At 42.2% G+C, this 16152-nt stretch overlaps 2 protein-coding genes across 2 annotated transcripts; one reads left to right on the top strand and one right to left on the bottom strand.

Moving 5' to 3' along the window:
- The first annotated feature begins 5167 nt into the window (after positions 1-5167).
- Positions 5168-7006, top strand: si:ch211-246m6.4 (transcription factor 15). The gene is made up of 2 exons (XM_061066780.1): positions 5168-5734; positions 6971-7006. The coding sequence occupies exons 1-2, from the start codon at positions 5168-5170 to the stop codon at positions 7004-7006; spliced, it is 603 nt and encodes a 200-aa protein (XP_060922763.1).
- Positions 7007-8578: 1572 nt separating this feature from the next.
- Positions 8579-15903, bottom strand: bzw1a (basic leucine zipper and W2 domains 1a). Its single transcript, XM_061066779.1, has 12 exons — positions 15797-15903; positions 14275-14348; positions 13995-14171; positions 13465-13559; positions 13296-13361; positions 12881-13016; positions 12651-12760; positions 12332-12502; positions 11603-11749; positions 11004-11142; positions 10296-10418; positions 8579-9219 (listed from the first exon to the last, which is right to left on the bottom strand). Exons 2-12 carry the CDS (start codon positions 14336-14338, stop codon positions 9188-9190), a joined length of 1260 nt encoding a protein of 419 aa, XP_060922762.1. The 5' UTR covers positions 14339-14348; positions 15797-15903; the 3' UTR covers positions 8579-9187.
- Between the last annotated feature and the right edge of the window lie 249 nt (positions 15904-16152).

Below are 16152 nucleotides of genomic sequence, written 5' to 3'. Positions count from 1 at the left end.
GTGCTCCGAGGAATCATCAAAGTCAGCGAGTGAAACAAAAATATAAAAAGATACACCCAAGTGCAGATTCATCAGTTTGTGTTTTCCCTTATCTTAACCGACCCCAACTCGGTCAGGTATGGTCTGATCTGTGCTGTGACATAAAGCGGCGCCACTGGGAGACACGTGCAACGCGGTCAGACCAGTATAGATCCTCATCAATCAAGACGCCCAGCTTAGGGGATGAAGGGAAGTGTCAAAGGGATTTTGACATTGTGATGGAGAGATTTTCCGACTGAGACAACCAAAACACATCGGCTGGAGCTCAGGAGCTAAAGCGGGTCGTCTGCTAACCTTTTACAGTTGGCGGTTCGATTCCTCCCTGTGCCAGCGGTGTGTGATTGATGTATGATAGACAAGTGCTGCACATGTGTGTGGGTGAATGCTTTGAGTGAAATCAAGACTATATAAATACAGACCATATATACGTAGCAGTGATAGAAGAATGTAGTACCTTACCTTTTGTTTTCACACATGGTTAGAAGAACTGCATCCGCCTCCTTAAACCCATAATCCCTTGTTAATGGCGGTTCATAGAGCTAACGACCTCCAGCAGGGTCACATCAGGGACGACGTGTTAGATCACCTGAAAAGCATAGATTTCAGAAAAGATTATAGCACAATGTTCAAAAGCGCTGATAACATCTGTCTTTTCTGATATCAGACAGCTGTTCCTAATCTTTTCGCGACACCATAACATGTTATTAGTTTGCTCAAGCATCCTTTAGATTTATTCTGGGATTTGCTGTTTATCGGCAGCAGCGGCGGCAAGGGGGCATTTGACTTTGCTGCAGGAGCCGGACAAGTTCACGGCCAGAGGGTCAAGGCAACAGGGGCTGCGAGGAAATGAGGATTAAGGGATTAACTGAGGCCGTATTAGCTCCTCGCCAATTAGGGTCCCACACTGGCTCCTGCCGCCGCTCGGCCGAGAACTAAAGAGCCATTTGACTTTTTTTGTAACAGATTAGGAAGAAACTGGATGCTTTGCTAGCGCCGCAGCAGTAACAAGCTCGGTCCCATCTCAATTTTGGTAAATCACTTGTATCGCCTTGTCCTAAATTATCTTATAAAAACTTATCTGTAATATTTCTGCTTAACAAATAATTCTTGGCCCTTTGATTAAGAATGCTCCTGCAGGTAGGTGAACTTTGACCTCAAGCAATTGCTACTCATCTTCAGTTTGCGTTGCTAAGTTACTGGATGAAAAAATGATTCACCCACAGTTCGATATTTTGCAGGAAAGAAATAACACAAACCTTAGAAATTATCATTAGGGTTTTACTGCCCTCTGGTGGCGCTAGATATAATATCAAGTACATACAAATACTGGATTTAAAAATGTTGATATAGTACCAAACGTATTTATAAGACAATTCAATCAATCAATCAAGTTTTATTTGTATAGCCCACATTCACAAATAACAATTCGTCTCATGGGGCTTTAACATTGTGTGACATCCTCTGTCCTTAACCCTCAACAAGAGTAAGGAAAAACTACTAAAAACCCTTTTCACAGGTAAAAATATGTAGAAACCTCAGAGAGAGCCACATGTGAGGGATCCCTCTCTCAGGACGGACAGAAGTGCAATAGATGTCAGGTGTAAGAAAACATCATCAGGATTTTTAGCAGCATCCATGAGGCTAAACATTTTTCAATACTATGTGTCAGGCAGTCCCGCTGCAATCACAGTCTCTGGCCAGCAGCCAGCAAGACCACGATCCAGCATCAGGATGAGATCCACTGTAATCCACAGTCATTGTCCACCGCCGCCAGTTAGAATCCATTATCAGCTGCCGCCTCGGTCGTGGTCCCTCATCATCCGATGCCAACGCGACAAAGGATCCTCCATTACAACGACGATCAGCTGGCACGATACAGAATCCACCGAACTGGATCCACCATTGCGACCTCCGACACGCGATCCACAATCATAATCCATGGTGCGGCCACAGCTGTGGCCCTGCATCCGCGGGCGCTAAGGCACAGAAACTCCGGGAAAGGGGGTCAAGTTAGTAACATGTACTGATCAGATAAGAATTATCTTGATGTGATAAATATGGAGAAAAAGGAAGGAGAAGCAGGAAAGAGAAGCTCCGTGTGTCTTGTGTCATAAATTCCCTGTGCGTCTTAGCATCATCAGGGGTTTTTGCCATTTAATCAAATTTGGAACATCGCACTAATTAGCTCTAACTATAAGCTTTATCAAAAAGGAAGGTTTTGAGTCTACTTTTAAACGAACAGAGCGTGTCTGCTTCCCTAACTGAAAGTGAGAGATTATTCCACAGCAGTGGGGCTTGATGGCTAAAAGCTCTGGCTCCTACTCTACTTTTAGAGACTTTAGGGACAACAAGTAAACCTGAGTTCTGGGATCGTAGTGCTCTAGTAGGTTGATATGGTACGAACATCTCTTTAAGGTAAAGAGGTGCCATATCATTAAGGGCCTTGAAGGTGAGGAGGAGAATTTTAAATTCTATTCTAGATTTAACAGGAAGCCAGTGTAGCGATGCTAATACTGGAGAAATGTGCTCTCTTTTCTTAGTTCTCGTCAGGACACGTGCTGCGGCATTTTGGACCAGCTGCAGAGTCTTTAACGACTTGCTGCTGGAGCCTGATAATAATGAATTACAATAGTCCAGTCTCGATGTAACAAAGGCGTGGACTAGTTTTTCTGCATCTTTTTGCGAAAGGACATGTCTGATTTTTTAGATATTACGCAAGTGGAAAAACGCGGTCCTAGAAATTACTTTTAAGTGACTATTAAAGGACAAATCAGGATCGAAGATCACTCCCAAGTTCCTGACTGTGTCATTGGAAGCAAGGGCAATGTCATCTAGCGCAGCTATATCATTAGATAATGTATCTCTAAGGTGTTTAGGGCCGAGTATTATAACCTCTGTTTTATCTGAGTTTAATAAGAGAAAATTGCTGGTCATCCAGGTTTTTATGTCCTTGAGACATGCTCGAAGTTTAGTTAATGATTACTTTGATCAGGTTTTATTGACAAATATAACTGGGTGTCATCCGCATAACAGTGAAAATTTACCGAGTGTGTCCTGATAATGTTTCCTAGTGGAAGCATATATAATGAGAATAAAATTGGGCCGAGCACAGACCCCTGTGGGACACCATGGTTAACTTTGGTGCGCACCGATGACTCATCATTGATTTGAACGAATTGGGAGCGATCAGCAAAATAAGATTTAAACCAGTTTAAGGCCGTTCCTTTAATGTTAATTAACTGTTTTAGTCTCTCTAATAAAATTTGATGGTCAATTGTGTCGAATGCTGCACTGAGATCTAACAGAACGAGGACAGACACAAGTCCCTGATCTGAAGCTATTAGAAGGTCATTAGTGACTTTTGCCAGGGCTGTCTCTGTGCTATGATTGGTTCTAAACCCAGACTGAAAGTCTTCATATATATTATTTTCCTGGAGAAACACACACAGCTGATTGGCTACAACTTTTTCTAAGATTTTAGATAGGAAGGGGAGATTAGATATTGGCCTGTAATTTGCTAAAACCTCTGGGTCTAGGGTGGGTTTTTTGAGTAGGGGTTTGATTACAGCTATTTTAAAAGACTGTGGTACATAACCTGATGATAATGACAGATTGATTGTGTTAAGTAACGAATTATCTATTAGGGGCAGAATTTCTTTAAGTAATTTAGTTGGAATCGGATCTAAAATTTCAACCAAGTTGAATTAAAACCATGTTTCTATCTGGATTTGAATGAATATGACAACACAACACGAAGGTTGCTGTGAGCAGCTCACACACACAAGGCATCGTCCCCTGGCAGATATTTATATCCACTCCCAAAGATGGCACTGGGCTAGATAGAGGAGGGGGTGGGGGACGGGGATTGTATGTGTCCATCATGATGGGCACAGACAGAGACGTGACGGGACGGGTGGGTCCACCTGGACTGCTCAATCAATGGAAGCTCATAGCGCGAAGCCAAGGCCACGGGGTGACCCTCAATCTGGAGGTCAACACGTAAACACCGGCCACCCACAGTGTGTCCATCAAGTTCATCAGCAGATAATCAAAGTGGTTTTAAATGAGGAAGATGTCACACTCGTCTAAAACTTGGTCCAGTTTAGATTAGGTCCAGAAAATGGATTTGTGTCCTTGACGACGAGTAGATGACAACAATAGTCTGGTATCCTGAACCTAAAATAATGATTTATGTGCAGTCAATCAGGGCCTTAACAAATTAATCTCTTATTCTTCAGTTGTTTTATTTACTTTAAAGCAACACTATGAAACTTTCACTGAGCAACAGCGCCCTCTGCAGCCACATGTGAATAGTTCTGCTGGGCTCCATGTCCAAGCTATTAAGGGATTTTCATATCAGTGGATATTACCCATGATCTACCTGAACCAGCATGGCTGCTGCCAAAATAATTTAGCCAAACTGGAATTGTTCATATTTTAAATATTATTTTGTAATCCCAGTTGAATATTGGAGATAAACGCTGGCTTGTAATGGCTTCTAACTGTTTTTAACTGATCTCAGTTCAGCATTACCCTTGAACTGAATGGACCTGTCCCCAATCAGGAAAATATCAAATCCATCTTAATCAAACTGCTGTATTTCAATCTGAATTTAGGAGAACGTCCTACTTATAGGCCTAAATAATGATTTATTGTCTAATAAATGGACTAGTTTTGGCTTTTATTGAATTTTATTATCTTTTCTGTATTTTATACCAATCTACTTTCTTACAGGCTCTTCGCCACCATCACAAAAATTTAGAAGATGACATCTTTCACTAACAAATAGGATTGGTTTTGATATGAAATGAATGATATCGGCCCCGCGGGGAGCCCCACGTCGACCGAGCCTAATTCCGTGTCCTCCAGGCCACAACAGGTGCCCCCCCTCCGGCTCCACCTGTCTCCCCTCCTCTGCAGTGGCCTGGCGACCTAGAAAGCAGCCGTCATTCATTACTGCTGGTATGTCGATCCACCGGGGGCCGGCCGGCTCAAGCCCCCTCGGTCACCGGATCGGCGGCACCTGCTCGGCCCCGGGTGCTATTTTCACCCTGAGGATAAAGTGATGTGCAGCCGCCGCCCGCCCGCACGACCCCAGCAGCTCCAGTCCGATCACAGCAGCTCCAGGATGAAGTCCACCGGCAGCGAGCCGTGCAGCGCGCCGCCCGACGGCTTCACCTCCGACCTGGACGAGCTGGACAGCAGCGGCAGCGACAGCTCTGACGGAAAGTCCACCGGCGGCTGCAGCCCGCGCAGGGAGCCGGGGGAGGCTGCGGGGGACGCGGGAGCGGCCGGAGGAGGCTCCCCGAGGTGGAGGAGGAGGCGGAGGCGCAGCAGCAGTGGAGGTGGAGGTGGAGCAGGCGACGGGGACACGAGTCTGCCCGGAGCCAGCAAGCAAAGGCAGGCGGCCAACGCGCGGGAGCGGGACCGGACGCACAGCGTGAACACGGCCTTCTCCGCGCTGCGCACGCTCATCCCCACCGAGCCGGCCGACAGGAAGCTCTCCAAGATCGAGACGCTGCGTCTGGCCTCCAGCTACATCTCCCACATGGCCAACGTGCTGCTGCTGGGGGAGGACTGTGTGGACGGGCAGCCCTGCCTGCGCTACCAGAGCATCCTGCACGGCACCGCGGCGCTCAGCGCGTCCTCCCTAAGGCCGATCTGCACTTTCTGCCTCAGCAACCAGAGGAAACTGGTGAGTGAACATCAGCAGGAACTCTCCTGCGCCACATTACTACTGGGGGGTGATTCCTACGCTTTAACAGAACCCAAAGGTCGTGCGTTAAAGTTGTTTTTACGCACGAACAGAACGGAAAAGTCGTGCGTAAAAGTTGTTTTACGCATGAACAGAACCGAAAAGTCTTGCGTAAAAGTGGTTTTACGCATGGACAGAACCGAGAAGTCTTGCGTGAAAGTAGTTTTACGCATGAACAGAACCGAAAAGTTTTGCGTAAAAGTTGTTTTACGCATGAACAGAACCGAAAAGTCTTGCGTAAAAGTGGTTTTACGCATGAACAGAACTGAAAGGCCGTGCGTAAAACCAAGTGTTCCAAAGTCACAACATCTAGGAATAGTGTCCTCCTAATAGTAAACCTAGTGATGCCACATTGTCTTTGTATTGGAAATATAAATGCTTGAGGAGATGTGGTTCAAACACGATTTGGATTGACTGAGGTGCCACCTGTTGCTCCAGTGATTGACAACACAAAATGAAAACATGCTGTGGTGCGTTCAGGGCTTTGTGTTTTTGCAGCCTGGGTCATCAGTTGAACTCAATGTATTTTTTTAAGGATAAGTCTTCATCACTCCTCAAAATAAAATATATGTATCAAAATAGTGATGTGTTTGTTGTTGGTTTTCTTTATAGAGTTAAACTATTTAGGATTTCGCTCATGGGGGGTCCTTAGATCAGTAAAATATAACACTAAATCAATACACATTTATACTTAAGTGTTTGCTTAGTGAAATTATAGAGTGTAACTATTTGAAAATATTGACAAATCAAACCAAATTATGACAATACTGGGTGAAAGATCATTTCATCCTAAATATGTCCCTTTGCATGTTAAACTGTATTTTCACTGTCACATCAGCAACAATTTAAATTTTTCCTCACACGCTGGACAAATTTGATTCATCTTATGAAATTTGCAACTTGTAATTTCTTGTTAATATCAATTTTATAATCGGATGAGGTATAATTTCATGTTTTTCTTACACAAGTCAAACAGACATTTGTTAAAAATTAAGTGCAGTTGTTTTTTAAACTGCCTCGTTCTCCAAGGTTCAAATATTTACTCTACTTTAACTGTGCCGATTCCTAAACAGTGAAATCTGAAATTGACAAATGTTAAATTTAGGTGATATTTGCATTAGTAGGTAAGTTTCATGTCACAGTGCTTTAAAGTGTTTTGTTTCTTTGCTTCCACAGCTCAGAGATGGAGGGAAGCACTCAGCAGCTGTGTGAAGCGAAGCGGCTGCGGACGGACGAGGAGCAACTCGTCTTGATGTTTGTTTACATGTAGACACGTGGCGTAGAAACGCACCTGTAGGACTCTGTACATATATAAATAATATGTAAAAAATTTTTGGATTAGACTAGAAAACCACAGACAGGACTAACACTGAAAAAGCACTTTCTGCTCACGTTGGTGTGCTTCTGGAACCGTAATGTTTTGGTTGAGCTGTAACTTGAGCCAGTGTGTAAAGCTGCACCTGATGGAGAGGGGGGAGGGGGGGTGTATTTGGGCCCCAAAATAGTACTGACCCCCCACACTCTCCATGTCCTACTCCTAAAAAAAACTACCTTGTCGCCTACAGTCACATGAAGGACAGTAAAAACCTGCTACTGCAGCGGTTGCTGTCAGTTGAGTTGATGCTGCATTCAAGTGCTGTCTGAAATATGGCTATTACGCAGGGTGGGGCCTCTTAAAGAAGCACCAACCCATCTATCGCCACTAGTGGTGAAGAGTTGGAGCTTCAGGCTATCTCTGCTTGATAACATGTAACATATGAACCTCTCAGGAATCAGAAAAGTGCTACCTCTGCAGATGTGTTTACTACCTGCTCAGGCCGCAACTACGACGCAGAGAATCTTAAAACACACCAAAAAAAAAAAAAAAGGTGTCTCCATCAGGAGGTTGTTTTTATGAGTAGGCATAAGACAGATCAGGGCAAAGACTGAAATAAGACTGAAGGACAATCCTTGTAAAATTTTTAGAGGAAAATTTGAGCCTCAAAATCTATATAAAGTATCAATAGAACTTTAACTCAATCTAAAATTTTGTTTTGGCCTGAATTCAAGCTGAAATATTGAGCTAAATATATTTGCAGTGTCGTAAAATGTTTACTTTTGCATTGTTGCACAATTTCTGTATCACTTTGAAAACACAACACTGGATGTTTTTTGTGCTCACATGAATGTGGGATGTCCTGGCATGCAAAGTACATTTGGGTGCCTTTCGCACTTTTTGGGGAAAATATATCAACACAATCCTTTTTACAGTTAACTAGATCCCGACAGTAAACAGCAAATGTGGATGAAAACTATCCCAGGGAGATGTTGCACACTACCTCAGACCTATTTTTGAATATGAAGGCCTACCTCTAAATCTACTGTGTAACACGACTGTATAAAAATGTACTTGAATACCTGACGATTGTGTCCTTTGCACATCACAAATACTGATAAGCTGCTTGAAGAGAAATGTATTTTTGTACAATAAACTTGAAATTAAGTAACGGTCTGCCTCATTCAGTGGATACAAATGTTTTTTAAGAGAGGTTTATGCACACTAAGCAGTGTATTGGAAAAAACCTGAAAAGATCTAATGCAATCCAGGTCAACAGCCAGAAAACCTTTTAAGTGTGGCATCAGATCTTTCAAGCTATTTCTAGTCACTACTTAGAGGCTACAAACACTTCACACCAAAAATGTTACGCATTATATCTTCTAAAAAGCTAAATTCTAGTTTCATAAAGGGTTTGGAAGTATAGTCGTCACCAATTTTCTATATAAACACAATTTCATAACACAATAAGCATTTCAATAATCTTTATTTCATAAAAAAGTCAAATTGGTTTTATATCAGATTAAAGAAAGTAGAACCCTATAATTATCAGTGATCTGGCGAGTCGTCTTACAGGGGGGGGTCGTCTGACAGACGGACCAGAATGACCTTGACACGCGTTACAGGTTTCAGACCAAACAGGAGAGCCAAAAACTTGTTTGGGGCAAAATAAAGCTTAAAAATAAAAAAGGGGGAGGATTTTTTTTGGCTGATTCACATCAACACCTACTCTGCCTCGTAGCAGTCGCATGGCAAAAAGGCAAACTTGAATCTTAACAAATTCTAGTTGAGTACGAGCTGCGGCCACCGAGATCCCGTGGAATGTTTTGTATCCAAATTACAGAAGGCATTACAACAATAATACCGCGATAATAATCAAGAGAATCCTTAGGTTTCCACTTCCACTGTCGGTTTAAATAACCTTTAGATGCCATTGAGTGGTGGAAGGGTGCACGAGTGTGTTTGGGGATAAAGAGGTAACGGGAGGTAGAAGAGAAAGAAGGGAAAAGACATTCTACTGCTTCTTCTGCTACTTGGGGGGGAAAGAAAGAAAAGAAGGTAATCCGGCGACGGAGATCTTAGTCGGCCTCCTCTTCCTCCGATTGAGACTCTGGAAAGAACAGGAGAACAGGAGATAAATACAGTTAATCGAAATTTCCAAACATTAAACAGTTTTGATTCGATAGAGAATTTGGTGTTTTCATTAATAAACCATTTCTCAGACAACTGTGTGAACAGCAATATCCTGACTACTGACCTTTTTGTTTGTTATGCGATTTTTACGCCGATTTTAGATGCACGACCAAGTTTAAATATTTTCAACTTTTCAGCACAAGGTGTCGAGTGCTCATTGATGTCACACTTGGCCCAGGCAGCCGATCAAATCAAGCAAATGCAGGCTTTACCAATTCCTGTTTTGACGCCTGGTAGACAGGACAGTGACAAATATAGACCAAACAATGAAACTACATATATAAACAATGTTAGTGGTACTTAATTATGAGGAACTGTATAATTCAAGGTCACCCCATCATCAAAAGCCAGTGGCTAATGCCTGCATGGTGTTGCTTTATCAGCCAGGTGAATTTCTTCTGAGTGTTGCACAGTTAACTCGGCCGATGAACAGGCAAACATTACCTAGCTACCGCATCACGTGTCAAATTAAAAAACAAGCAAACAGGTCTTCAGATAATGCTGTTTACGTGACAGTGTCTTATTCAGATCATCGTCTTGATCTGGTTGATATCGGAATACTGGCATTGATAAAAAGTGCCCATGGTCAGAAAATAGTCAACAATAACCATGACAGGACCTTTCGCTTAAAGCGACATGTTCAGTTTGCTATTTTGAGACGAAATGCAAAAATATTCACTTGACGGCCACGTCAGATAAATCAGATGGACACAAAATACTCTGGTTTCAGCTCCATGTGACCGTCGGTCAATTATCTTCATCTTAAATCAAAGATTACACGATAATGGATACTACCAGGAGGTTAAACAGGTCTAACTCCAAGATTAAGAATTCCATCATCTTGTGTGTACTTGCTCACTGATACTAAGGTCATGAGACAAGTAAAAAAAGCTCTACCTGGTTTATTCTTGCTGTGACAAGTCAAAATATGTGTTGGGGTAAAAAAATAAACAGGAAACAGCCCCGAGCTGAAGGTGTGTGTCTGTTATTTACCTTCCTCGGCGTTCTTCAGCCAGTCGACAAATTTTTTCATCTGCTCGAGGAAGAAACCTTTCCCCTTGACAAGGTGGGCTTCGTTGTACCATTTCAGAATGGATTCTTCGTTTAATACGTCGGCTGTGAGAAGAAGAAGTGACATGTGTCAAAGCTGTGCACACATTAACTTCAGCATAGGGACAATATGAGGGAGATATGCAGTTACCTGTAGCCAATTCCTGATTTTTCTGGTTTAAGTATAAATAATTTAGTTTGGACGTCTGAGTTTAATGACAAGTTAACAGAACAACTTTCAAAGTTGTCAGATGGCTGTCGTGGTCACACTACATGACCAGCTGGCATCAGGGGAAGATACACTTCCCGATGGTTCACTGGGAGAAGCCTCCAACTAGTACATCTGGTACCTTTACCCTTAACTGTGCTCTGATTGGCTGTAGTGGTTTTATCTACATATTAAGACTGCTAGAAATCTAGTCCGAGGACTCAAGCAGAGACGATGCAAGAATCGCAACAAGCCAGACTTTTTTTGTTTTGTTAAACGAAAGAGCGTCGGGGTTATAACAATTTAAGAAATGCTGAAAAATTACTTCATACTTCTCAGTGTTACAAGTGAACAGACTTCTCATAGTCCTAAAAATACTAAATTAGAAAGTAGATAAATCATATTAGGTTACTGTGATGTCGCTCTGTGGGTGTGACACAAACCTTTGTAGAGGAGCATCACAATCTTTTCAAAGGCCTTCATGAAGTGGATGTTGTCGTAACAGTACTCCTGAATCTTCAGCAGCAGGGTGACCTCAGACAGACCCTGGGAGGTGAAGGCTTTCAGCAGAGGACTGTATTGCTGTGAGAATAGCGGGACATGGATAAGAATTAGGAAATTAGATCGATTTAGGTTCTTCAGGTTTGAAACTGAAGCAGAGCTTGTTATTCCTTCCTGGCAGATTTCAACAATTGAATATCACAAACAGTGAACAGTCTACCAGAGCAGCAAGACAGGTTTGTACAGGTTGCTGCACTCATCTCAACTACAGGAAAGCTTCCAGATTTTGCTGTTTTCTATTGATGACTTGCTTTATTATAGACTAATCCAGTAGTCAGACTTGTTGCAATCATTCTTTCTCAATTGTATTAGGTAGACAAATATTGAACATTTCATTTGCAGTAAAAAGAGCAAACAAGAGCCCTTCATATCGATATTTCCAAGTGATGCACTTCCATGTTTGACACTAGATGCCACCAAGTCCTACAGTGAACATATATACAATAGATTTTCAGGTTGTACGTTTAAGTTCATGTCGTACCTTCAAGTGTTTGATGGCTTGTTCGGTCACCAGCTCTTCCTTCTTGTTCCACTCCACACCGCTCATCACACTGGTCCAGATCATGCTGATCATCGCCTGCTCAGAGAGGCCGGCCTTCTTCATCTCATCCTTGGTGTAGACAATGATCTAAACCAACAGGGACACAAACGGGTCAGCGCAGCAACGAGACTCTTCTCACACTTAGCTTAACTGTTGGCTCCCCCTTCATTTAAAACATACCTTCTGTGACCTTACACCTACATAATCTGAATGAATGCAGGTTTGAATATTGCAGAAAGCCTCCATTATACAAAATTCAATCAGGATTTGAAGCAATGTATTTTATCCATGTTCCCTTACAGCTCGAAGTTGTTCAGTAATAAGGCTTGTTCAGACAGCGACTATTTGGCAGCTGAGTACTTGTTGCCCAACTTGAACAAAGCACTAAAAGTATTACTGTTGGGCCTCTTTTAACACTGAAACTGCGAACTTGTCATCAACTTCATGTCTCATTGTGCAGACACTGCCATCGCTCTGTTCACTAGTTAATGCTCAAGCATATATAAAATATCTTTGCTGTCGAAGTTAGAATAAAAATAGGACATTACATATTATAAGACAAAAAACAAATCAGTATGTTTACAACAAACTTTATATTGTCCACTTCAGTACTGTTTGTGCTGTAGCTATAAATATGAGAGGTTAATCTCGACCCTTAAGCCGCCTCACCTCTTTCTGAGGTTCCCCGTGTGCCATCAGCTCCTCGAGCTCCTTCTGCAGCTCCTTGCGGTAACCAATGGCTTGCTGGTTTCGGGCGTAGTCGGATAACTCCTTCAGCCCGGCGTCGGTGAAGTACTTAGAAAAATGTTCACAGCTCCGTTTGTTGGCAGGGAAGAGTTCCTGTGGGCCAGATATATTTTTTTAAGTTAAGTTAATTTATACAAATAAAGTGAGACAACCTTGGTTTTCCTCAAAAGAATTGATTCCACACTTTAACAAACAGCAGACAATTTTAACAGCCATTTTGGATTTGTAACAGATAACCTACCATCAGTCTGTTGTCCATGCCGACTTTGCGGAGACTGCCAGCAACAGAGTTGATGTCCTTCTCATTGATCCATGCCTTGAACAGCTTGACAGCAAAGGCTGCAGATACTCCTAAGAAGAGAGAAAAGGTTGGTTTCCTCAATCCTTTTAACTGAATATACACGAGCGCCAGAAAATAAGAAAAACCCTGAAATTTATGAGACAAACAATGTTTTCTCCAAGTGTCCTCACCTTCCTTGACGATGTTCTCGTTGAAGAGGCTGTTCAGGATGGAGGCTGATACGTTGCCGTTGGCCAGCAGGATACCAGTCAGCATGGCCAGTTTGTTGCGCTCAGACTCAGTAAACCCTTTCAGAAACAGCAGCAGCTACAGGCACAGAAAAAAAACACGTTTGTTGTGTGTGCAAGTTACAAAGGTTGTTAAAGTTCAGATGGTTTATGTCCCTACAGGTGAAGCGATACTTTCCCCGAAGAGAAGCATGCCTTGCATACTCTTCAATCTTTATAACAAGTCATTATTATCTCAAAGCACTAGAAGATAAACACTTAAATTGTCGAACTTGAAATTGTCAATTGACATCTGATTGAATGAAAGTAAGAAACTTTAAAAAAGGCAATAACTTAATGTATTATATTTAAACCTCACCTTCTTGACCTCCTCCTCAAAACCCTTCTCCAGGTACTTGTAACGCCTGATCAGCTTGTTAAAAACCTATTGTTGACAAAGAAAAGAAACATTAATCCAAAGCTCTTACCCGTGCAAGTCATGTCCTCTTAAAATCTACGGATATGTACAAACAGGAGCAGATTTTTACCTGAGCATAAGCTTGCATCGTCGGCAGGTCTTCCTGTGCCGTGAAGACGCAGAACACAGTGCGGGTCATGTCGTCAGACAAAGTCCCGCCTGGGGCTGTAGGGACGAAAATAACAATCTCAAGTCAAAAAAAAGCAGATGCATGGACTCAACATCAGGCACACAACACATTAATATGAATGTTTTTTTATTGGGCTTCCAGGAACATGTTAATAATCAAATATGTGTTTCTAATCTAAAGAAGCAAAAAAGTACACATTTGAGAAAGTGCCTGACCGATATGGATTTTATTGGGAAAGATATCAAAATTATGGAGTGAAGAATCTTCAAAACTGATCAGCTTATATACATTTACTTTCTTGCACTTTTTTCTGTAGGTTCAAATTCATAGTCCATCCAGCAATGATGGTGAACTACTCTATAAACTAACTTAGAAACGTGGTGTCGGCTTATTCAAACTATTCAATGCATTTACAGACATCAGTTATCGTATGCATACATGCGAGTAACTGGTATATTATGGAAACTCACCCAGCATTCCGCCAGCGACCAGGATGTCAAACAGTGTCTCTGCATAGCGGCGGTAGTCAAGCTTGGCGCCAGAGGCATCAAGGAACTTCGCAACGGCTTCCAAATCAGTGCCAGTTTGATTCAAGCCTTGTACGATACTTTCTTGAAACTGAGTAGGGTCAAATCTCTCCTTTTCATCTGTGGAGAGCGCACATGTTTGAAAATTAGCCCCCTGGGACAAGGCAAGATTTATGCATACAAAAGCAGAGGAACACAAAATGCAGCGACAATGAACACTGACCTCTTTTCCGCGTTTTGAAACGCTGGCCGGTAAGCGTTGGCTTTTGCTGCTTTTGATTATTCATAAAAGACACCCTGAGAAGAAAAGAGATAGTTAATGTTTACTCAAGCCGTGCAGATGACACAACTTAAAAAAGAGTTGCTCAATTTAATTGTGCTATATATCTCCTGCATTTGGGTGTAACCTTGGCATGTATCAAATCAGTATCAAGTTTGACAGTGTAAATCATTCCTGCAGCTCCAGTTTGACAAAGTTGAAAGCATGTATTCAATGGTGAAAACAAACAAAGAAACTAAACCAACAACTGCCAGAACTGGTGCCGTCTCCATATTTATTCTTAAACTATCAATAGGCAAATGTCTCTTCTCAGAAACAAACATTTTTTTGTTCGTTACAATCTGCAGAAACATTGGATATTCACATTATTTCCCTTAATAAAAAGTAATAGATTCTATAAAACATTTTTTTATTTTTAATGGAAAATTCATATCTGTGAGAAACCCACCTATATTCGGTTTGCAATGAGATAACATGTAGAAAACCAGGAAGTACTCGTAATTGGTACAAGTAGAACACATTTGGGGGGGGGGGGGGGTCTTGCCTTTTCTTTTTGTACAATTTCTATTGTTAAGTTTATTTTCACTATCCTAACATCACATGACATTCACCTGCATAAAAATTGTAATTGAAAGTGTAAGTTAATGTTTGCCTGCAACCACACAAATCTATTCAAATAATAAAGTGTGTCAACGTGCACAACAGACAACACATCTCTGGCAATTCAATGCAAAACTCACATTGAATCTTAAGCTTTAAAAGCTGCAGAAAACCTCAACTTCCATATTTAACTTAAAAGGCAAATCCGAGCTTTTATGATCACTACTGTGGTTTCATAATGGCGACAGTTAGCTTGAGAGCTGTTTTGATGAATGCTAACACAAAAGCACAGAGTCAAAACAAACAAAAGACAATGGAAGGAGGCCCAGTGGAGCCGGGCTAACTAGTCCGGTCCTGCAAGTTACAACTGCCGCGACATGTGCGCCTATGGACCACGACATTATTTTTTTATAAGTTTAAAAATATAAGGATACACATGTTCTGCAATGCAATAAGGGGTCTTTCATATACAGTTAGCTAATTGCGGGTTAGCATCGGCTAACTCCGGGCCTCGCCATGCGCCGAGCTAGCCCTTGTTAGCATGGGCCCGCTAGCCACATAGCTAACCGGGTTTGGGTAATTCCACCACTGCTCACACCGCAAAAACCACAGTGTTGACACAGTGTGCGGTGAAACCCCGCATGGTGTCGAAATAATTCTCAAAACCGGGATTAACACCGAGAAAGGAGGGAGTGAGGGATGTAAGGAGGGTAATGCTAAGCTAGCTGCCAGAACCGGACGAGAACCCACAGTTCGCCCTCGAGCCGCGTCCGTCACTGCATCAATCCGGGGGGGGGGTGAAAACCCTCGTTTTAAACTTCCCCGACTGGAAACAAGATTAAAATTAAATTAGGAGAGAACTCACCGAAATTAATGCAGATATAAACCGGTTGTGAACTAGGAGGGAATCCGAGCAAGTGTCGAGTGTCTCAGCGGACCAAACAAAAAGAGCTTCCGTCAGGGTGTGCGTAAGCTCCTCCCACTGCGCATGCGCACTTTAAAGGGGCTTTCCAATTCCAAAAAAAAAAAATATGTACATGCCCGCGCACGCAAACACGCACGCGCACGCACACATACGATCCCTTCTCTCTCTCTAACATTTATATCTCCAGAGATGCAGGTTAACAGTTATTAGTATTAACAATATTACTTATTACTAATGACTTATTTTATGAACTGTTGCTGCTATCGTTAATAATCAATATCACCTTCACACTGTTA

This window comes from Limanda limanda, chromosome 23, assembly GCF_963576545.1.
Source record: "Limanda limanda chromosome 23, fLimLim1.1, whole genome shotgun sequence".
Lineage (NCBI taxonomy): Eukaryota > Metazoa > Chordata > Actinopteri > Pleuronectiformes > Pleuronectidae > Limanda > Limanda limanda.
The sequence above is the reverse complement of the archived record's forward strand: the minus strand, read 5'-3'. Positions and strand labels throughout refer to the sequence as shown.

Coding starts and splice junctions, on each gene's coding strand:
- si:ch211-246m6.4 (XM_061066780.1), top strand. CDS start 5,168: ATGAAGTCCACCGGCAGCGAGCCGTGCAGCGCGCCGCCCGACGGCTTC. Junction 5,735..6,970: donor TCAGCAACCAGAGGAAACTG/GTGAGTGAACAT, acceptor TTGCTTCCACAG/CTCAGAGATGGAGGGAAGCA.
- bzw1a (XM_061066779.1), bottom strand. CDS start 14,338: ATGAATAATCAAAAGCAGCAAAAGCCAACGCTTACCGGCCAGCGTTTC. Junction 13,362..13,464: donor CGATGCAAGCTTATGCTCAG/GTAAAAATCTGC, acceptor TGTCAACAATAG/GTTTTTAACAAGCTGATCAG. Junction 10,419..11,003: donor TGTGATGCTCCTCTACAAAG/GTTTGTGTCACA, acceptor TTCTTCTCACAG/CCGACGTATTAAACGAAGAA.